The sequence below is a fragment of the Crotalus tigris genome, unplaced genomic scaffold (assembly GCF_016545835.1).
Source record: "Crotalus tigris isolate CLP2741 ecotype Arizona unplaced genomic scaffold, ASM1654583v1 scf7180000017546.9332058, whole genome shotgun sequence".
Lineage (NCBI taxonomy): Eukaryota > Metazoa > Chordata > Lepidosauria > Squamata > Viperidae > Crotalus > Crotalus tigris.
The window spans coordinates 8,386,651-8,410,369 of NW_024096465.1; the positions used below are offsets into that span (position 1 = coordinate 8,386,651).

At 36.0% G+C, this 23,719-nt stretch overlaps 1 protein-coding gene across 23 annotated transcripts in view; it reads right to left on the minus strand.

Moving 5' to 3' along the window:
* Positions 1-23,719, minus strand: part of USH2A (usherin) — a 466,524-nt gene that overhangs the window by 198,895 nt on the left and 243,910 nt on the right. For all 23 annotated transcript variants that reach the window (XR_005555900.1, XM_039336192.1, XM_039336254.1 and 20 more), the window contains 2 exons: positions 16,607-16,758; positions 9,292-9,454 (listed from right to left, as the gene is read on the minus strand). Coding sequence is in view for 22 of the 23 variants with exons in the window: in XM_039336192.1 (XP_039192126.1) it covers positions 9,292-9,454; positions 16,607-16,758 (315 nt within the window). In the remaining variant the exon portion in view is untranslated. The remainder of the gene's footprint in view (positions 1-9,291; positions 9,455-16,606; positions 16,759-23,719) is intronic.

A 23,719-nucleotide genomic window follows, 5' to 3' on the forward strand; every position in this document is an offset into this window, starting at 1 on the left:
TCTTGTTGCAAAGAGTGTTAACAAGAATAAAAGATGACATTGCATCAAGTCATTCAGGGCAAAGGCAGTAATTGAAAATGAAATAAAAATAAACCAAATTCATTCCTTTCTCTTTTCTCATCTCCAGCTGGTCTCATCTGTTCATAAGAGAAAATTCCTAAATGGCACTAGCCATCTGATTGGCTGAATTTACAGCAATCTCATTCTTCCCACTGGCCTCAACTTATCTTAACAACATGCAACATAGCTAAAGAGTATATGGGAAGAAATGGGATGGGGAATATAAATCCATGTCCATTTGACTGTAATACTTTTATTAGGCTAAGTTGAGGCTACAGTATAAAGTTTAAGATTCTAGTTTTAAAGAATTATTAATGAGAGAAGATGACAGCTAAACCAAAAAACAAAAGGACCTTCCTGACTGATTGGCAAGCAAAGAATCTGCTTTTTGTTAAAATCATGGTGCAACATGGAAGGAGACCAGAGACATTTTGAATTACACTTCTTAAGTTCTCTAATGGTTTGGGGTTTATTTACCTAGCCCTATGAAAGTGCCTAATCTGAATATCTGCCGTGTATTCTAACTTTCCACTCAGATGACAAAGAAATGTAAACTATTAGCTTATCTTGAATATTGGCTGTTTTCCTCATCTCTCTCTCTGTCTGTCTCTGTCTCTGTCTCTCTCTCTCTCTCTCTCTCTCTCTCTCTCTCTGTGTGTGTGTGTGTGTGTGTATGTGTGTGTGTGTGTGTGTGTGAGAGAGAGAGAGAGAGAGAGAGACAGACAGACAGACAGACAGACAGACAGACACAGACACAGACAGAGAGACAGATTTTGTTGGAGGATTTAAGCTGGAAGTCTACATCTATATCTATCTATACCCAATATATACATTTGTATAGAAACAAGTCTTTACTGGTATTGTGAATATTTTCCTCATGAAGGGTATTTCCTACAAAAATATTCATATTGACTATATGAACTGCAATTCATTCTACTGTAGTTCTGAAATACTCACTGCAAGATAATTAAGTTGATCATTAATATTTTCTTTTTCAGGTTCAATACCTACAGAATATTGTAGGATGCAGAAAATGACTTGCAGGACCACATGTCCCATGGCTGCAAGTTTAAAGTCTCTGACAGAAATTATGCATGTTCAGTTCTGATGAACTGAAGTTGACTAGCTGCTGGGCAATCCTTCTCTTAAGCCCAGCAAAAAGTGGGGGAGTAATTGGAACTGACAAATATAGAAAAAGTGGTGTCATATTTTGCAAATGATACTGTTTTCTTCTTGTTGGAAGCCTAGAGGAAACTTGGTGTCAAGCACTATATTTTAATGGTGTTGAAATAAGGGTGGATAAGTGGGAGAAATACTTCTTTTATACCAGCCTATCTAAAGATATTGTAAGTATGAGCCTCATAATCTGAGAATGAAGTAAAGGTAACATTTTAGGATGAAGGAGGTAAAGTGTGATTGTCAAGGAATGATTGTACTGTAGTTGTAGTTGCTAGACAGAGCTTAGGGCTTCTTTGACATTGTCAGGGCATGAGGGAACTTCCATTAATTTCAGATCAAAATTAATCAGTGTTGTCTACTTAAGATAGAAGTGATGTAATCTTTTGACTTAAAGTAGTTTTGGCAATCCAAAAAATGCTGATAATGCAGAATACCCATATAATGGGTGTGGAGTGATGCTTCTTACCATACCTGAGAATCTTTGTGAACTTTCTGGAGTATCTAGGAAGATTGTGGATGTTCACTTGTGCTGAAAGTGGACATTCACTTTTTAAACAGCATTAATTTTCCTAACCATTATTATACAATTACTTATTTACTTAAATAACTCCCTCATTTAATGATGAATCTAGGCTGACAGCTCTTTTTTCCTATTCATGTTGATATGACCCATTATTTTTAATATTATAGCCCTTTTATTTGTTTATTTGCATGCCATCTTTCAAAACCAACTTTTCTCAGGGTAGCTAACAATAGACTAAAATTATAAAAGCAGTCTGACTTAAATATTTCCAATTAGCAACATGTGAGAAAAAACAATAGCAGTGCATTGATTGCAGTGCCTGTCAAAATAAGTAATGTGAGAAGCCAATGAAATCAGGGCTGGGTAGGACTTTTCAGAGACTGTTGGGTATTCATTTTCTAGAAACTAGACTCAGCATTAGAAAATAGACATTCCAGTCTGTTACCCTGCTATATTATTTTGTAATTAATGAAGCCACATCTGAACAGAATCTTTAAGATTTTACATCAGTTTCTCACTCCTCTTCTCATCCAAAGAACATAGGAAACTTGTCCTCTAATCCTCCACTCCTTTCTGCTATGAGTGATTTCCAATAAATAAACAAATAAACAAATAAGTAAATAAGTAAACAAATACTGATTGTACTGACATAATCCTTTTTCCTTTACAACATCCCTGATTTTAATTACTATTTTTACCTCATTCAATTACTATTTTTGCCTCCCAAATTTTCTTTATCCTACATTAAGAACAAAGGGGCTATTTGGGGGATATGTCCCATCCTATCCAGCAGGAGAAGCATGTCTGGGTCCCATTTATTAAAAAGTGCCATCTGGCAAAAGCTTTCTTCCTAGTGCCCACTTTTTGGAGCATTACCCCCACAGAGATTAGATTAGTCCCAGTCCTGGCAGCCTTTCATATGCCTTTGAAGATCTCATTATGATACTGGCCATGGAGGTCAGAATATATGACAGAGCCCATGGGATGGTTGTACTGGGGGTTTAGTTTATATTTTGGCTAACATGTATGTATGGGGAGGATTACTGTTAGTTTATTGCTACTTTATGTTTATAATTGTTGTTGAGATGCATGATGTTGAGATGCATAGCCTTATAAATTGAAATCAATAAATAAAATCATTCATTCTTCTATATTTTACAGGGTTGTTATAAAGGATAAAATGAAAGCTGTTTTGAGATATTGGAGAAAAAGCAATATATAAATTTCATAAATAAAATTAAATTTCCCTATATAATGAAATAAATTATTTTCTATGGATGGTTCAAATTAGTTTTCCAATACATTGCAGGGACTTAGATTGAATGATCCTTGTCATCTCTTTCAATTACAATTCTATGTTTCTGCCTATTTTGAATAAGAATATGAGTTAGATATTATTATTAGATCACAATCTCAAAATTCTATGTTCTAAAATATCTATTGCAGTACAGTATTCTTAAAATGGGTTAACTGCTGGGGTCTTAACAGAAGATGCTAGTCATGTTCATTATAAATGTTCTAGCTTGCCCCTATTTCATGAATTCAATTGTCAATGCTTCTTCTTCATTACTTTTTGAAACAAAAATAAGTATCTCCCAAATCTTGATTCTTTTCCCAGCTGCTTAGCCAAACACTTATCTGGTTAGAGGAATTTAATTGTTTCTCAGAGTCATGAGGTAAAGAAAGTAAAATGTATCTTTTAATTGAACAACAAGAACACATTAATAGCATTAAATTTTGCCTCTGTTCTTCTTTGACACAAATGAGAACTAAAATGATTTCCCAAAACTGTCTAACGATTAAATAAGAACAACTTACTTAATATTCTAGATCACCATTTACCACAAAAAACTTTATAGAATTACTTACAGCCTAGTATATTAATTTAAGTATACCATCCTCTTTTCAATATATTCACATCAGATTGTGTTTAATCTGTATGTTGAAAGAATATAATGCACATAACTTTAAGACTTCAGTAATCTTTAGAAGACTTACAAACTTGCACAGAGGGCATGCACACATTTCCTAGCATGCAAAATATTTCATTAAGAAAATTAAAATAATTTATTCTGCTTCTGAAAGAATGAAGGTGGAACTAAGCCTATAGAAGGCAGTGAGGCTGATCCATTTGGCCTCTGTAAATCTTTCTTAATCATGTTTTAAATATTTCATATAAAAGATCTTTACTAACTTTTAGTAACTATGATTCAGCTACATAAAGTACACACTCTGTTACAACCATTATTACTTATATTAAACAAGCCCATTAATATAATGCCTTTATTCACCTGAAAAAACAATTGCACTAGTACGGTATATCTTTCTATATAATAAAAAGATCCCAGAATAATCAATTAAGGACTTTCTATCCTCTCCACCTTTTGTTTATTTGACTGGTGTTCAGAATTATGTAAATAAAAATGTTCAAGTCTCCAGGGACTATGCAGAAAAAAAGATTATTTGAGCAAAACAAAGGAAAAAGTCCTTAAGTCCATAATCAAATATCCAGGCTGATTGTTGTCACTTGCACTTTCATTGATTCCAACTGTAGGCAGTGACTCCAGAATATAAAAAGTGGGATGCAATTGATTTTATAATAAAAAAATAAATTCTTTTTTGAGCAACAATGAATTGATATAATTTAGTCCATTTGATCACAGACCAATTTTATTCCATTTTTTTGGTATATTGAACAAATTAAACCCTATAGATATAATAAGATTTAATGAATACTGATAATGCCAAAATTCACTACAGAAAGTTAGAATAATGTACAGAAAATGGATGTCTCCATTTGTTATTCAATATGATCCTGGCTTTACCAATTGAACATGAAAGCGATTTCATATATTACATGCTTTTGAATAAAAATAATACGACAACAATGTTGTCCAGTAGAATTCAGTGACTTAAGAGTCAGCATCACTGAACCAGTCATTTAGCTGTTAACTCTGTTTGTAAATTGATCTACTCTCTACCTTATTTGAGAACTAAGTGAACTATATGTTTAGATTAAATAATAAAAATATACCATAGCATAAAAGCCTATGTCCATGCCCCATAATAAACTTTTCTTCTGAAAAACTTTCAGAGCAAGAAACAATGCTTAAAATTATAGCCTTGTTTTAATATCTTCTTTATGAATCTAATAATAGGGAGCACCTTCATTTAGGTATATAGTCTTAGAAATAAAAATAATTTCTTCAACTCACTTTTGCATGAAAATTTCTTGGATAGGCTTAAAATCCAGATGCTAGTATGAACATCACTTTCAGAGACAACCACTTAAAAAAAGATTTATGTATATTATCCATCTTAGTGCTAATTATATTTATACAAATTTCTTACTGCTCCTGGGAACATCATTTTATAACATCACTTTGAATAAAGATTCAGATAAAAAACTATATACAATCAAATTAAGTGCCACTATTCATAGAGTAAATCAATAGTATGGTTGATATTAATATTTAGTAATATGCCTTGAAACAAAAATGTTATTGTGCACATAATATATATTTTACACAAAGAATAATGATACATAAATTTTGCTTCAACCATTCTCAGTATACCATATCTTCAAGATGCAGGGAGAAAGGATTTTTTAATTGGCCATTATTCATATATGCAACTCCCATCTGAAATTATAAATGATTTAGTCTAGCAAAAAGCTAAGCCAACTGACACAACACTGTCTCCTCCCTTAGCAACTCTTGTGCTTCACTTGTTTGATCAGAAAAGAAGCACATTTGTCTCCCCCCATTATAGAAAAGTAGCAACAGTTGTAGGTTTTTTTTAAAAAAAAGTCTTGATTTAGCCACATTTTACAAAGATTATATTCTGCAATCCTAACTAAAATGGACAAATTTGTTGAAAGTATACAAATATATATTCATACATTTCAAACATTTTCTTCAGTGGCATTATCATTAACTATTGCTTGGTCAAACTATTTTCCAAAGTACCAAAAGGCGAGACAAACAATGGTTGGAACTAACCAAGGAGAAAAGCCACCTAGAAGTATGGAAAAATTTCCTAATGGTGAGAGCAATCAACCAATGGAACAGCTTGCCTTCAGAAGTTGTGGGTGCTCCATCACTAGAGGCTTTCAAAAAGAGATTGGACAACCATCTGCTAGAGCACGGGGTTGGACTAGAAGACCTCCAACATCCCTTCCAACTCTGTTATTCTGTCCTGTTATTGTGTTATGCTTGCTTTTCATTGTTACAAAAATCTTTGCCAAGTTCAAAGCATGAACATACTATGAAATTACATGAAACAAGATTGCATCAAAATTAACAGTTTTTTCTACCAGGTAACATTGATAATGATTGCTTAGTTTTCTTCATTGATCTAATGTTGCTTTGAATAGTTGTATAACTAAGGTTCAAGAATTTTTTTTAAAAAAATCTGAGCCCTTTGCTTTTACTATTTTTATTATTCATATATACAGTATATGTACTATACACACATGTGCAAATGTCAGAAGGTAACCCTTTAAATTTAAAGGAAATGAATACATGAATGAAGGGGAATATACATGTCCAAGAATAATGTTGCAGGATCCAATCCAACTTCTCACTGGCCCAGCTTGGAAATGAATACAACCTTTCTGGAGGGGTTTCAGTTGTCATCTGACATATGTTTAGATGAAGAGAGAATTTGGACTCAATATATGAAGCATTACATCATGTGGCTTGCCAATAGAAACCTGAACACATTTTTCTGAATGCCAGATCAAAATAGCTAAAACTTTCCAAGTTAAGAGTCTCGAACATGAACAACAACAACAAAAAAGGCTGTCACTATGTTGTATAATTTTCTGTAATCTGTTCACTCTTAATTTTTAAATCTAATGTCTGAAGCTTGCTTTATCATTTAGTGCTCTATATTAGCAGCTTCGAATTCCCACTAGGGGACAGCTAACCTGAATGGGAAAAACTGTATTTTTTTTATTTCAATGGTTTTTTTTGTACAAATTAAGTTTCAGTGCAACTTAACATAAACATTTTAGTGCTGTCTTTTTACCAGACAGTGCAACTATGAATGAAATACAGTCATTATGTCAAGGAAATGTCCAATTAACTACCAGACAATTCAGTAAGCTCTATGTAAATCTCCGAGGAGATGGTGTCATAAGTAAGTTTGCTGAATTAATGTTTAATTTCTTTCTTGCATAGAAATTAACTACCCCCAAAAAAGATATCCTGCATAAATGTCAGCCACAATAGCTATTTAGAATTTGTAAGGGACACTGTATTGAAATGACTTTTATTTATTTGGCATTGCCAAGCAAAGATTCTATCATGGGAGGAAGAGAAAATGAAAGGATTTCTCCTGCAGTCCGTTTCTTAAATAGGTTTTGCCCTTCCTCTTTTCCTCCTAACCTGAAGCAACAGAGGAACTTCCCAAGTCAAAACTTGTCTCTGCTTCCAATGGACTTGTTTTGCTTTTGGCAATTAACCAACCGAAATGTTATCAAGAAAGAGTCCATCTCATTTATAAGCCCATGTGCCCTCCCTATTCCCACCCCTGACTCTATACTAAAATATGCAGGCACTGTGTGCTTTATTACCAGCAGGAGATAAATGGCTGGTTTTCGTTGCTGAAGAATATATAATGGTTAAAAAGTCACTTTTTTCCTCCAGCTCTACATAAATCACAGAACTAGTCAATATTTAATAATGCTTGCCTTGGTCTGGAGTCCCTTGATCACCCCTGTCATGTGTAATAGCTCCCTCTCCGATATCTTTGACATAAAAGCCCAGCTTTACTGCAATACTAACATGTAGAAGGTCATTACGGATCGACATTTACCTTAATCTGTGACTGCCAACCATGAACCGATAAATTCCAGCAGATTCCACTGGGAGAAATCAGTAAACTTCTCAGTGGAAAGAACTGAAGGAAAATTCTCCGAGAACAGAATACATTTTCTACAAGGGCTGCTCTGCAAATGGGTTTTGACTTTTGAAAGTTCTCTTGCCACACAGCTTTGCAACATTTAATATAGTTTTGATGGTCTGCGAGATGGGATGACAACCAGGAATGACATGACTTAGAAGGAAAAAGGTTTAAAAAAACAATGCAAAATTAAACACAAAGGGGAATATATCTTCTCAATTATTCACCCTTCTCCCTTGGTGGAAATGACTTAGCTGTCATAAGCCCTACCAAAATATTGGTTCTTTATCCACCCACCCACTCAGCCCCGTCATTCCCTCACCTTATAATCCTACAAGTGTTTTACAGCAGAACCATCAATGTCTTCACTTTATAAAAGAGAAGAAGAATATTTTTTTTCCCAAAACAGGATTTTTTTTCCTGAAAAACAGATTTATTTTCACAAAATGAACTATATTTTTTCCAAATGTTCTTTACTATTTTTCATTGTGGCTTTGATCTGCCCTACCCTCCCCCAAATGATTTTTTTGAAGTACTGACAAGAATAAAATATAGTGGCTAGACTGCCAGCATAGTTTCTGGTAACCAAAAAGAAAAAAAAATCTTAGGGTTAGGGCTAATCTTAGGGGAAAAATAGAATAAATAATGGCAAGTCCCAATCCATAAATCTGTCAGAAAATGTTTATTCCTCTGAAATTACTCTGTAAAATAATAGTGACTAAATAAAAAATAGATTTTATGGAAGCTGGAACAGATCTGCTAAATTCAGACCTCTAATTAGTCTTCCTACATGATGTCCAAAGAACTTTTCTCCCTATATTACAAAGGTAAAATAAAAACAATATTTTAAAAAAAAAACAATTCACAAATTTAGCCAAATAATTTAACCAAAGTGATCCCCCCCAAAATTGTGAAAATGCCAGATGTAATATTTTACTATTAATACTTTGCTATATAAAAATAAATAAGGTCCCTTCCAACTTTATCATTATTAATATTATTATTAAGATGGTGAGCACCATAAAAATACCAGTGCAAAACAATTAATCTAAGTAGCAAACTGTAGAGTTAGATGGAAATCTCCTTTATGGAGAAATTAATTTATGATGGCAATATACAGGATTAAATAAGAACACATTACTTTGATATAATTGTAAGTTGCCCAGAAATTGTTAATGGGTCAGGTGACCTTAAAAATTAAATTATATAAATATAATAGAGACACAGATATAATTTGAATAGGTCCATTATAGTCAATTTAACTTAGTCATGAGTAAGTTAAGCTCTTTTTTCTATGGACAGATATAATTCAACACAGTAATGCACAGAGATACATTCAGCTTACTAAACAATTCTATTAGAAAGGAGATTCTTCTCCAGGTAGATTGGTGATGGTATATTTGTAAGTCTGAAACAACATTTAAGAATGATTGCTGAAGGCCAAACATCATATTTTCAAGTTCCATCAAAATCAATGTTTTCAGTTTTTACTTTAAAGCAATTGTGTTGCTTTAGATTGAAGCAATATCAGATTCATGTTTTAATAAAACATTTTTTTCTGTAAAGATCTTAAGCAGCAAGTAAAACTTCAGCTCTCCAATAATGTATCAAAATGGAAATACCTTTGTCAGCATAGAAGATTCCAGTGAAAAGAACAGCATATGTTATTTGCCCATTGGGTTCATTCAGAGGAAACCATTTCACTTTAACTTCTTTGGCTCTACCATTAATAACAAACAGTTCAATGTTTCCTTTAGGTACATCTTCAGTTGTATGAGCTTTTACCTGAGTATCATAAAAGAAAGAAGAAAGAGAAAATAGTGTTATAATCTACCAGTGCTGCACCTATGTTTTCTTCTAGTCTCTCTAATGTAAATTTCTATATCCAAATACATTGCTAAGAAAGATATTACACTTACATTTGACCACAGGCAAACAAACTAAAACTATCCAAATAATAAAATTATTCTTGGACAGGGTGAGATGGACAGGAAACCTATTACAATATTTTCTTTGTACTTCTGGGGTATGTAAGTGGAATAAATATTAATAATATCAATTATCATTAATATCATTTGTTGCTACTATTTCCTACTGAAGATTTAAAAATACTTCCCATCCTTTGAGACAATAACTGGGAATACTTGTGCATCTACTTTCATTACTTTTCAGGTCTATAGCCAGCTACCATTTTCGCATTCTGTAGAGTCTTTCCATATAACTACAGAAGAATACTACCTAAGCTGAAGTCCATAACAGCGATTCTGATAAGAAACAGTTGTTAGGCTTTACTTATAATCATAGCTGTCTGAAATATCTTTGTTTTGTTTGTAAGTTCTGCTGGGGCTCTAGTTCAGTTCTTTTTGCTAGTTCTCTTGGAAACATCTCATTTTCTCTATCAGTCCACCAAACATGCATACACTGTAACTTCAGAATTACAGTTCCAATAGCTCTGAAAGGTGAAAGGTTAAGAAAGGATGTCCTGTACAGTCATTAATGACTTCCACATCCATCCTCAAATGCTAGGCCAGTGGTGGTGAACCTATGGCACACCTGCCAGAGGTGGCACTCAGATTCCTCTCTGTAGGCATGCGCACTGTCACCCCAGCCCCGCATCCAACAGCCCCCTCCTTACCAGCAGCCCCCCCAGAGGAGAGTTGCCCCCAGTTGTGGCCCATGTGGAGAAGTGCAGCCAAGGACATGGCAGCCGGACAGTAGGTACAAGACTCTGCCCCCGTGCCCCGCAGCATCATGTGCCTGGGTGATGTGCCACAGCTGGCCATGGAGGTGGTAAATGGCCCTGTGGAGGTGGGGTGGGGCAGAGTGGGTGGGGCAGGAGGTGGGCTGGAGTAGGTGGGGCAGGGGCAGAGCAGAATGGGCAGGGCAGGGGCTGGAGTGGTTTTGGGCATTCGGTGTCTAAAAGGTTTGCCATCACTGGCCTAGGCAAATCATAGTTTCATTCATAAAAATGCAATACTTTATGTTCAAGCATACATAAATACTGGACTGAGGAAGAATAGCTTGCTTCTCAACATTAAATCAGCTTTCCCTGGTTACTGGAAAATGAGGTCCAGTATTCTCCCCACCATTAGTACAGATTTCTGAAACTTGCAAATGGAGGAATGAATCTGATAACTTAAGTTAGGGCTCCTCAATTTTACTAAGAACAAAATAGAATAGAATTATAGGGCTGGAAGGGACCTTGAAAGTCTTCTAATTCAATCTCCTATCCAAACCAAGAGACCTTATATCATCCTGGACAAATTGTTGTTTAATCTTTTCTTGAAAACTTCCAGCAATGGAGCAGCCACAAGTCTAGGAGGCAAGCCATCCCACTGATTGATTATTTTCACTGTCAGTAAATTTCTTCTTAGTTCTAAAGTTGGATCTCTCTTTAATGAGCCCATTGCTTCTTTTCCGGTCATCAGGTGCTTTGGGGTATAAGCCGACCCCTTCTTTTGTATGACATCCTCTCAAGTACTGTAAGACAGCTATCATGTCACCCTAAACCTTGTCTTTATTAGATTAACACTCCTAATTCCCATACCATTCATTGTACAGTTTAGCCTCCAAACCCTTATCATCTTTGTTGCTCTTCTCTGCACTCTTTCTAGATCTCAGCATCATTCTTGTATCAGAACTGGACACACTATTTCAAGTGTGGCCTCACCAGTGCAGTATAGAGTGGTACTATTACTTCTTGTGATCTTGATGCTATCCTTCTGTTGATGCAACCTACAACTGCATTGGCTTTTTTTGGCAGCTACCGCCCATTGCTGGTTCATGTTTAAGAGGTTGTCTAATAGGACTCCTACATCCTTCTCACAGTTGCTGCTGTTGAGCCAAGTACCAGCAATTCTATACCCGTACATTTGGTTTTTCTTGTCTAAACATAAAACCTTATTTTTGTCACCACTGAATTTCATTTTGTTCAGTGTTCAAGTCTGTCAAGAGCCTTCTGGATCTTGAGCTATCTTCTGAGGTATTGGCTATTCCCATCAGATTGATGTCATCTGCATCTTTGATGAGTTCCCCTTCTATTCCCTTATCTAAATCATTTATGAAAATATTGAAGAGTACTGGTCCTAAAACAGAGCTTTGGGGTACCCCACTTCTCACTTCCCTCCATGCAGATGCAGTTCCAGTTGTGTATGGTTTGTCAGCCAGTTGCAAATCCATCTGGTGGGGATACTGTCTATGCATACATTTTTCTAATTTTATCTTTCTGAGTGGGACTGGAATGAACTGACAGCAGTTTACTAGTTTATCCTACTAGTTGCTAGGTATCATTTATAACCATTGCTACAGTTTCCCCCAACTCCCACCAATTCACTAATAGATGGGTGAAAATTTTCATCACCACTATCATTAATATTTCCTATACCAAGCAGGTGCTCAGATCAAATGATCTTTTAAGCTCCTTTTTAGCTGTATGCTTTCCATGATTGCTGGAGGGTGGTTAGTCACAAAAATGAAAACATATGTTCTAAAAAAAATCTAGTCACAGGGAAAAAAGGTAATTGCTGCTTGCTTTCCTGGCGTGAGTAGGGAGAAGAATGAAGCAGAGGAACTCATCAATTGGGGGCCATGAAATCTCCAGCCAGACAGAACATCTGATCAGCATCAGTGATAAGGCACGACACCCAGACTGTGTTTTCTTAAATTGGGTTTATTTAAGGCTACTGTATGGAATTGCACAAAGAGAGCAAGGTTAAGATTAAGATTTAAAAGGACATACTGTATATAAATAAATGATTTTTAAAAAGTTTTGTGAATTCCTAAACAAGAAAATTCCAGTAAATTGAATGGAATTAAAAATAAAAGTGATGGAATTATTTGGGATAAAACTGAAATAAGAGAATGAAACCAATGGGGAAATATTGACCATATTGAAGATAACTCTTGAGAGGTTTCTGCTTTGTTTTATTAAGAATTAAGTCTTGGAATCTATATGAATTGTTATCTCCCTGATCAAATTATTTTGTACATTCACCTTCATGAAAATTAATATCTAATCGTAAAGCAAGTTCTAGTTTAATCTTTTTAAGAGAATAACAAAGTTGGAAGGGACCTTGCAGGTCTTCTAGTCCAACCCCTGCTCAGGCAGGAAACCCTATATTATTTCAGACAAATGATTGTCCAATCTCTTCTTTAAAACACCCAGTGTTGAAGCAGCCACAACTTCTAAAAGCAGATCATTCCATTGATTTATGCTTCTAACTGTCAGGAAAGTTCTTCTTAATTCTAAATTAATTCTGTCCTTGGTTACTTTCTGTCCCTTGCTTCTTGACCTGTCTTCAGGTGCTTTGGAAAATAGGATGACTCCCTCTTTTTTGGGAAGCCCCTTAGACATCGGAACACTGTTATTACGTCACCCCTATGTTTTAACCTCCAGTCCCCTAATCATCTTTGTTGCTCTTCTCTGCACTATTTCCAGAGTCTCAACATCTTTTCTATATCATGGCAACCAAAACTGGATGTAATATTTCAAGTGTGATCTTTCCAAGGCATTATAAAGTGGTACTAACAATTCATGTAATCTTGATTCTATCCCTCTGTTAATACAACCTAGAACTGTGTTGGATTTTTGGCAGCTGCAGCACACTGCTGCATCTTTAAGTGATTGTCCACTAGGACTCCAAGATCCCTCTCACAATTGCTACTATTGAGCCAAGTACCAGTAATGCTAAACCTCACATTTCATTTTTCTTGCCTAAATGTAGATCCTTATTTTTTTCACCATTGACTTTCATTTTGTTAGATAAGGCCCAGTGTTTAGGTCTGTCAAGATCCTTCTGTATCTTGAGCTTATCATTTGGAGGGTTAGCTTGATGTCGTCTGCATATTTGATGAGTTCTCCTTCCATCCCTTATCCCCTATTGATAGCAATAGCACTTAGAGTTATATACCACTTCACAGTGCTTTACAGCCTTCTCTAAGCAGTTTACAGAGTCAACATATTGCCCCCAACCATCTGGGTCCTCATTTTACCAACCTCAGAAGGATGGAAGGCTGAGTCAACCTTGAGCCAATGGGAATCGAACTCCTGGAGTGAGAAGTGAGTTAGTCTGCAGTACTGTGCCACCACAGCTCTTATATGATGAAGATATTGAAAAGTACTGGGCCTAAGACAGAGCCTTGGGGTACCCTATTGCATACTTTGCTCCATGTGGAAAGAATTTCTGTATTTATCTCTATTTTTACTATTTATAGTTGAATGATACATTGCATACTTCTGTTTGAATCCAACCAAAGATCTGTAACCCTTTTGGTATTCCTGCTCCAACAGCACTGGTAACCCCATTGTAGAGTTATAGAAACCAGTCTGTAATCTAATCCAGCTAGTTTAATAATAAAGTTTAAGATTTGTTAATGCCAGTCTACTTTAACTTGAAAAATCTTGAGTTTATTCCTAGGTCTTTTGTTTGAGTATATAATATCTGTTATTTGTCTTTGCCACTTATTTAACACCTTATCTTCAATTTTCACTGGAATAATTTGGAATAGAAAATTAATCCTTGGTAAAATTTTCATTTTTACTGCTAATATTCTACCTTATCAGAACAAGTTTAATTTTTTCAATCTTAGAATATCTTCCATTAAGTCTCTAAGTTACCTTTTAAGTTAGTCTTTATTATTTTTCATTAAGTACATTTCAAGTATTTAACTTGTTTAATGGTGATATTAAATTTTGTTATTTGGTGCAGATATTGCTTTTCTTCTTCAGATAAATTCTGTTTTTGCTTTTATTTTCTCCATGTTTGCCTCAATAGTGTTCAAAATATATCTGATATTATCTCTCATATCATTACATTATCTCTCATTTGTCTCTGGGACAAATCTTCTAGTCAGGATGTATTAGATCAGTTAAAAAGAAATAATAACAATTATTTCTAAAAATAGCATATTGAAACTAGTTCAGATTTTTAAGTAATGTTCTGTTTAAATATAATTAATATTCTTAATTATGAATTTCCTAGCTTTTCATTAAATCTGAAATCACATGCCACTTCTTTGAAAAAAAAAATTAAAATGTTATGCAAGAGCAATTCTCATACCTATGGATTCAAATCTTTATTCCAGGCATATTAAATAAAAGATCTGTATTAAAAATAGTCAAAAGCAGAATATCACCTTACTGTTGGGAGCTGCCCTTGTTTCTATTAAAAGGAATCAGAGAGCTAAGTTATAAATGGTGAAGAGAGAGAGAAATACTTTAGAAAATCAAATGTGCTTCTGGTACTTTAATATCCTGATTAGGCCCGTGTTTCTTAAATAGAAATGTATTTCAGTTTTTGTGACTAGAGGTGTGTCACTGGTCAGGAAAATAGAGTGGTTTTTTTTAATTTTGGAGAAAGTAATACAGATAATCACAGATCAATTAAGAGACAGTTAAGGTACAGGATTTGTAACCACTGTAGAAGAGGAGGACCTGTGCTGAAAACACTATATTATCAGAAGAGAGAATGCAAACGGCAAATAAACTACATCAACGTCACACGGGAAGAAATCTTACAAATAATGATGTTGTACCTGGGATGAGAGAACTTGAAAGAGAACACGCAAACATTTTAAGGGCGTAATTCTACCAGCACAGTCATTGCTGTGCAATTTTCATGCATTATAAATAGGCTTATGGGGTAAGAAATATATGAAAGACAAACAGCAACAATTTAACAAGGATTGTTTCCTAAATGCGTCAATCATTCATATGTATATATGCATATGCAAATGGATGAATAGATAGATAGATAGATAGATAGATAGATAGACAGACAGACAGACAGACAGACAGATATGTAAAAAATTGGCAAAAAGCCATTTGTGCTTTCAAGAGTAAATATTCATCAGCCCCATTCAAGCTCTACAATGTTTAATGGTAATAAGGTCCACAATTCTGTTTTTCAGATGAATGATATTACTAGCATTTTAAAGTAATGAATCTTGGGAAGAAAATGGAAAACCCCAGACAAAATCAAAGTAAAAAAATGATATCCTTTCCTGGGGTAATCTTCACACAGTGAAGGTGTTATTACAAACTGAGAGGTTGTTAAGTAAAATTTTGCCAGAAGTGCTAGAATATGTACTTCTGACTTTTCTCCCCTGTTTTGAGTAAGATGAGGAAAATGAGAGGTTTTATGTCACAGGTTTTACTGGAGGGGGGGGATAAATTCAGCTCCACAAAGGCAGAGAATATGTTATACTTGACACCACATGATATAGTGCTTGAACTGTTTTTTAATCAGGGAAATATAATAAAGAAATTTATACGGCACATCACAATAATATTTTACACTGTTAAAGTATGCATTACGAGAGCATAACATTGCAAAACTGTAAAATGATTAAGATGAAAGAACAATATAAATATCATTTAAGTTATAAAATGTTTGCTTTCAATGTGAAGAGAAACTCATATTAAAAATTCTCATGCATCGTTTGCTGCTTTACTACATCATTAAATATTTAATTTTAAACTCATAGCTTTTTAAAGCAAGGTATCACTTTGGACAACATCTTTCAAGGTGTGATGTATAATTTGTTTGATCTTCTATGAATGTTTCACACCATACTTTTCAGGCAAGGAAGAGATAGCAAGTTTTTCCACATCCTGGAATAGTAATTCTTTAACTGTATCCTTATAAATCAGATTAAAGCAAGTCGTGCCTTTTAAATGTATCAACTTCCCTTAATTTCAATTAAACACATTTTTTCCTCATTTCTCCCCTTCCCAAATTCTCTGACTTTACTGTATCTATATGATATTTTGAAAAAGTGCTTAGTAGTAAGTTATTTGAATCCATTGCAGCTTTTAATGGCATTTTTGTAAAATGTCAAATGGGTTAATACTGACCACTGAGAATCGTCACTATTACTCTGATATTCAGTATCAAATGACATTTATTACATTCTCAGAATGTAAATGGAAGAACTCACCAGCGGCCCCAAAGCACAGCCGTTTGCTGTGCATGCTTGAACTCTGAAGGCATGGAGACTCCAAGGAGAAAGGCCAGAAATATAATAGGTCAGTTCTGAGGAATTCTGCACCAGAATGCCATTCATGTACAATCCATAACTAGTAATGAATCCTATTTTGAAAACAACAGCAATAAAAGGGAAACGTATAGAGTAACTGTTAAATCAGAATAAAGGTACATTCTAAAGGTTAATAATAATAATAATAATAACAATAATAATAATAATAATGTTGGAAGGGACCTTGGAGATCATCTAGTCCAACCCCCTGCTCAGGCAGGAAACCCTATACCAGTGATGGTGAGCCTTTTAGAGACCGACTGCCCAAACTGCAACCCAAAACCCACTTATGTATCATTGGGTGCCGGGTGGGTGTGGCCCATTGGGTGGGTTTGGCCCATTGGGTGGGCATGGCCCATTGGGTGGGTGTGGCTGCAGTGGTAACAGCACACTGGGTCGGACTAAAAAGTTCAATCAATTCCAACTTTGCAAGATCTTTTTTTCCCCTGTGAGAGATTGAAATTGACTAATTGATTGAACCTTTTTTTTTTTTGGTACACGGAGGCGGAAGCCTAAAGTTAAAATAAGTTCACAAGCGAGTGTTGGAGCATTCACTGCTTCTGGAGGCAGGTTGTTCCACTGGTTAATTGTTTTAACCGTTAGGAAGTTTCTCCTTAGTTCTAGGTTGCTTCTCTCCTTGATTAGTTTCCATCCATTGCTTCTCATCCTGCCTTCAGGTGCTTTGGAAAATAGCTTGACTCCCTTTTCTTTCTGGCAGCCCCTGAGATATTGGAACACTGCTATCATGTCTCCCCTTGTTCTTCTCTTCATAAACTAGACATATCAAATTCTAGCAGCCGTTCCTTATATGCTTTAGCCTCCAGTCCCCTAATCATCTTTGTTTCTTTTTTACATCGTGGTGACCAAAACTGGATGCAGTATTCCAAGTGTGGCCTTACCAACGCATTGTAAAGTGGTATTAACACTTCATGTGATCTTGATTCTATCCCTCTGTTAATGCAATGTAGCACTGTGTTGGCCTTTTTGGCAGCTGCAGCACACTGCTGGCTCATATTTAAGTGATTGTCCACTAGGACTCCGAGGTCCCTCTCACAGTTACTACTATTGAGCAAGGTACCCCCTATACTATACCTGTACATTTGGTTTTTCTTGCCTAAATGTAGAATCTTGGCTGGGAGTAGGTCACATTGAACTCAGTGAAGTCTCCATCAGAATATCTATTTATTTATAGGTAGTACTCAACTTACAACCATTCATTTAGTGACTATTCAAAGTTACAATGGTACTGAAAAAAGTGACTTACAACCAGTGGTGTGATTCAAATATGTGAACAACTGGTTCTCTGTGTGGATGCCACTTCCAGAAGTCTATTCTGAGCCTGGGCAACAAAAATTAGCTACCGGTTCTGCTGAAGTTGTGCAAGCTGGCTGAATCCCACCACTGGTTACAACTGACCTCACTTAATTGTTAAGCATTCTTGCAGTCATGTGATCAAAATTCAGGCTCTTGATAACTTCCATGTATTTGCAATGGTTGCAGGTTCTCAGAGCCATGAACAGAAATATTATGGGTTATACCACTCATTTGTTTATTGAAAAAGTAATCATCTGGCCTTTCTTTGAAAAGGCCCGCAGGAGAGGTGTCCACAATTATTTCATGACCACTTGGTTTGCACTGCCCCTGACGGGCAGCTAGATGTATATTTGTCTATAGCTTGACTATAGAAAAACAAACATATTACTTCAAAATTAAAACAATTTGGAGGTTAATCCAAATTCAGTACTTACTGTGACACTGATTTATCAGCTACTGTATATGTCTTAATTTGTTACTTTCTCCCAAACCTCAGTGCTGAACTGTTTCTCCGTTTTCTCCCCTACAGCCACCTTGTGCAATAGATTGGGAGAAGAGCTTCCATAACAAACGATGGCTTTAAACCTTCACAGTCATTCATTAATGTCTTAATCTCTAGTCTATATGGTTTTGCTATCCCTTTTGAGAAACACTATGCTACATTCACAGTAGAATATCTGGTTAATTGATTAATTGGGAAAGCAGATCCTTGCATGGATAGTGGGACATGGACAATTATGTAATGGTCATGGCAGGACATCACAGATAAGCAAGTATATTTCTAAAAAAATACTTCAGAGAATAATTTCTGTAAAATTATTTCAGTTTTTCTCATCTCAAAAAAGTTAAAAAATGGCAAGACAAATATGGAGATATTTCTAAAGTGACCTTCTCTAACTTGTAGATGTGGTCACAATGCAGGCAAATCATTGTATTTTAACACACCACATAATATATAATTTAGAACTACCTTTTTGCCCCAAATTTAATTCGTGACAATTTTTTTCTATTCATGTTTGTCCACTTGTATATTTCCTTTTAATATCATTCTGTTTCACCTCTGATAGGTACTATACTGCTAATATTTGTTCCATCAAAAACCTTGAGGAAATTTCTTTGGTTGGCAATTGACATGAAGATTTTTCTGTTCTCCAGATTTAATTAAACTACCTTAATGTAAAAGTATTCAACTCATACTCAACTCAACTCATAGAGGGAAATCTAAACTAAACAGCGGGGACAGGGAGTTAATTGATACGGAACAACCCTGTCCCCGGCAATTTAAAAACTATAGGGCTATCAGTGCATGTAGCATAGATGTGTGTGTGGACAAGAATACCAACCTTGCTACCAATCAAAATGAAGCCTCTAATAGCGAGTGCCACATAAAGTGCACTAACCAAATAGGTGGTAAGACAATAGGGGAACTCAGGCACCACACAGGTTATGTAGAAAGGAAACACAGGGCCACCCACAAAGGACTCAAATGTTTATACACCAATGCACAGAGTATGAACAGCAAACAGGGTGAACTAGAAATTCAGGTTAATGAGGGCAGATACGATATTGTTGCCATTACGGAAACATGGTGGGATGAAACTCACACATGGAACACACAGCTAGAGGGATTTAAATTATTTAAAAGAAACAGACCAAATAAAAGAGGAGGTGGAGTTGCTCTCTATATAAGAAATAACTACATCTCCACAGAAATAGAGTACAACAATGATAAAAACTGTCTTGAATGCATTTGGGTCAATATAAAAGGGGGGGAAAATGACATTGCCATAGGTGTATACTACAGACCACCCAACCAAACAGAGGAAATAGATGAACTTTTTGCTAGTCAGCTAACTAAGGTATGTAGGAAGCACATCACAATAGTAATGGGGGACTTTAACTACCCTGACATCAACTGGGAGACAAACTCCGCACCAAGTGGAAGATCAAACAGGTTCCTGGCAAACCTAGCAGACAACTTTGTCTCCCAAAAAGTAGAGAAGGGAACTAGGGGATTAGCCATTTTGGATCTAATTCTCACTAACAGAGATGAAATGATAGACGGTGTTGAAGCCATAGGAACCCTGGGAGGAAGTGATCATGCAATATTAGAATTCAACATTATAGAAGCACAACCAATAGAACACAGTCAAACTAGAGTCTTGGACTTCAAGAGAGCTAATTTCAATAAACTTAGAGAGGGCTTGGGAAGGATTCCATGGATGAGAATCCTCAAGGGGAAAACAACTCAAGAAGCTTGGGAAATTTTGAAAAATGAGATAATAAAAGCACAGTCTAGCACAATACCAACAAAGAGGAAAAATAACAGCTCTCAAAAGAAACCAGCATGGCTGCATAAAGAACTCTCTGACAAATTGAAAGATAAAAAGGACAAGTATAGAAAGTGGAAAGAGGGGAACATAACTAAGTCAGAATATCAGCAAATAGCCCGAGCCTGCAAAGATGAAGTGAAGAAAGCCAAGGCTCAAAATGAACTAAGGCTTGCGACCAAAGTCAAAAATAACAAAAAAAGCTTCTTTCAACATGTAAAAAACAAGAAAAAAGTGAAGGAAATGATTGGTCCATTAGTGGGTGGAAGTGGCAAGAAGGTGACAAGCAACAGGGAGAAAGCAGAACTATTTAACTCATTTTTTGCATCTGTCTTTACACAAAGGGAAAAAACAGACCAACCTATCAAAAATAGTGCCATAAAAAACAAAACAGAAACACAAGTTAAGATAGGCAAGAAAATCGTTAGGGAGCACCTGTCCAGCCTAGATGAGTTCAAATCGCCAGGACCAGATGGATTACACCCCAGAGTTCTCAAGGAACTGGCAGATGTGATATCGGAGCCACTGAACTATATTTTTCAAAGATCCTGGAACACAGGGGAACTACCAGAGGACTGGAAAAGAGCTGATGTAGTTCCCATCCTCAAAAAAGGAAAAAAAATGGATCCAGGAAATTACAGACCTATCAGCCTGACCTCAATACCTGGGAAGATCCTGGAAAAGATAATCAAACAACGAATCAACGAACACCTAGAGGCAAACAAAGTCATTACTAAAAGCCAACATGGGTTTGTCAAAAATAGATCATGCCAGACAAATCTTATTGCATTCTTTGACCAAGTGACAAAATTAGTGGATCAGAGGAATGCTGTGGACATAATTTACTTGGACTTCAGTAAGGCATTTGATAAAGTAGATCACAACCTACTACTTGACAAGATAGAAAAATGTGGGGTAGACAGAACCACCACCAGATGGATCCGTAGCTGGCTGACCGGCCGTACTCAGCGAGTGGTCCTCAATGGAACTGCATCTATATGGAGGGAAGTGTGTAGTGGGGTGCCCCAGGGCTCTGTTCTGGGCCCAGTACTCTTCAACATCTTCATCAACGATTTGGATGAAGGGATAGATGGGGAACTCATCAAATTTGCAGATGACACCAAGCTGGCAGGAATAGCCAACACTCCAGAAGACAGGCTTCAGATACAGAAGGATCTGGACAGACTTGAACACTGGGCACTAACTAACAAAATGAAATTCAATGGTGAAAAAAGCAAGGTTCTACATTTAGGCAAGAAAAACCAAATGCACAAGTACAGCATAGGTGGCACCATGCTCAATAGTAGTAACTGTGAGAGGGACCTCGGAGTCCTAGTAGACAATCACTTAAATATGAGCCAGCAGTGTGCTGCAGCTGCCAAAAAGGCCAACACAGTGCTAGGCTGCATTAACAGAGGGATAGAATCAAGATCACGTGAAGTATTAATACCACTCTTCAATGCCTTGGTAAGGCCACACTTGGAATACTGCATCCAGTTTTGGTCACCACGATGTAAAAAAGATGTTGAGACTCTAGAAAGAGTACAGAGAAGAGCAACAAAGATGATTAGGGGACTGGAGGCTAAAACATATAAGGAACGGTTGCGAGAATTGGGTATGTCTAGTTTAACGAAGAGAAGGACAAGGGGGGACATGATAGCAGTATTCCAATATCTCAGGGGCTGCCATAAAGAAGAGGGAATTAAACTATTTTCCAAAGCACCCGAAGGCAGGACAAGAAGCAACGGGTGGAAACTAATCAAGGAGAGAAGCAACCTAGAACTAAGGAGAAACTTCCTGACAGTGAGAACAATTAATCAGTGGAACAGCTTGCCTCCAGAAGCAGTAAATGCTCCAACACTGGAAGTTTTTAAGAAGAGACTGGACAGCCATTTGTCCGAAATGGTTTAGGGTTTCCTGCCCGAGCAGGGGGTTGGACTAGATGACCTCCAAGGTCCCTTCCAACTTTACTACTATTACTATTACTATTACTATTACCTCATATATATTAACATCTCAGGAAAATGTTTCTAAATAGCCCTAGATAGCTGAAAATTATCCTAAATAAGGCAATGTCTGACAGGAATATTTTAGATTCTTCCTCAATGGACCGTGTTTGCTTCTAGGAGAAGAAAATTGCTATGAGGGAGGGGGGGTGATAATCCAGATTTGCAAAGCCTAGGGTTGTCCTTTGCACACCTATGAACTTCTGATATTTAATATAAGCTGAATTGTTTTCCATATCATGAAACAGTGTTTGAAAAGGCTGCATCCAACAGATTCTGCTCTAGGATAAAAACATTTCATCCCAATTAATTTCCTGCTTCTCTTTTTCTCTTTTACCACGTTATTTCTGGCTATTCCTTCCAGCACGTTTTGAAAAAAGCTTTACCATCATATTACCATGCCTCCTCTTATTTCTTCATTCTGACCAAATAATTTCACACAGGTGGCTAACCTTTAGCATATCATATCCAGAACCAAGAAACAAGAGGACAGGAAGTTAACAGCAAACATATTCCTACTGGGAAAAATGTAGAGGAAAGGGAGTGGGAGAAGTATCTCACTAATAGCTAACTTAAAGAACTTTCAGGTTTTTGTCAGAATGTTTTACAGCCCTCCTAAACTGAATTTTGTTCCAACTCCCCACCAAGTGCTTTAATTGCAATGATACTGCTTTCTATGTATCATGTAGGATCATGGATTTCAGTTTCTTAAGTGTCACTTATTATTTATCACCCAAAGTTGCTACAAGATTGCGAAATATTTTTCTGATTGTTATCAGATTGGAAATACATCCTAAACATACTTCCAAGCTTTGGATTTCATAGTTTTAAATTCCATAGCATACTTTTCTTTAAAAGAAAATATTTGTAGCTCAAGGGTTGAGCTCAGGGTTGAAATGAGGGGTCCTTGATGCTTTCTGAGCTTGGTTGTTTTTTTGAAGACAAACTCAAAGACAAGAACCCAAATTAACTAACATCAGCGCTAGTGCTGGTGTGTCACTGATGATGTTACCTAGTTTGGGTAATGAAATGTCTGCAAGAAAACAACCAAGCTCAGGAAGCACCAAAGACTACTTTTATTTCAAGTTTTCTACTTGTACTCTGGAAATGTATTTCATACTGCTCTGGTGTCCCATTCTCTACAAGCAGAATAGACTTGAAATATCAAAAAACTGTTCTAAATTGAAGCTCAGTATAATTTCCAATATAGCTTTTACTTTTGCCTTTATAGGTCATTTAACAGCTTTGGAATCACCTTATCAGAAATCCAGTTTGCTTGGGCTCCAAGTGGCATTTCAGTGATATCTGGTGTGGTTATAATACATTGTTTTATAAAAAGTTAGAGTTCAACAGTGTTGGAAATT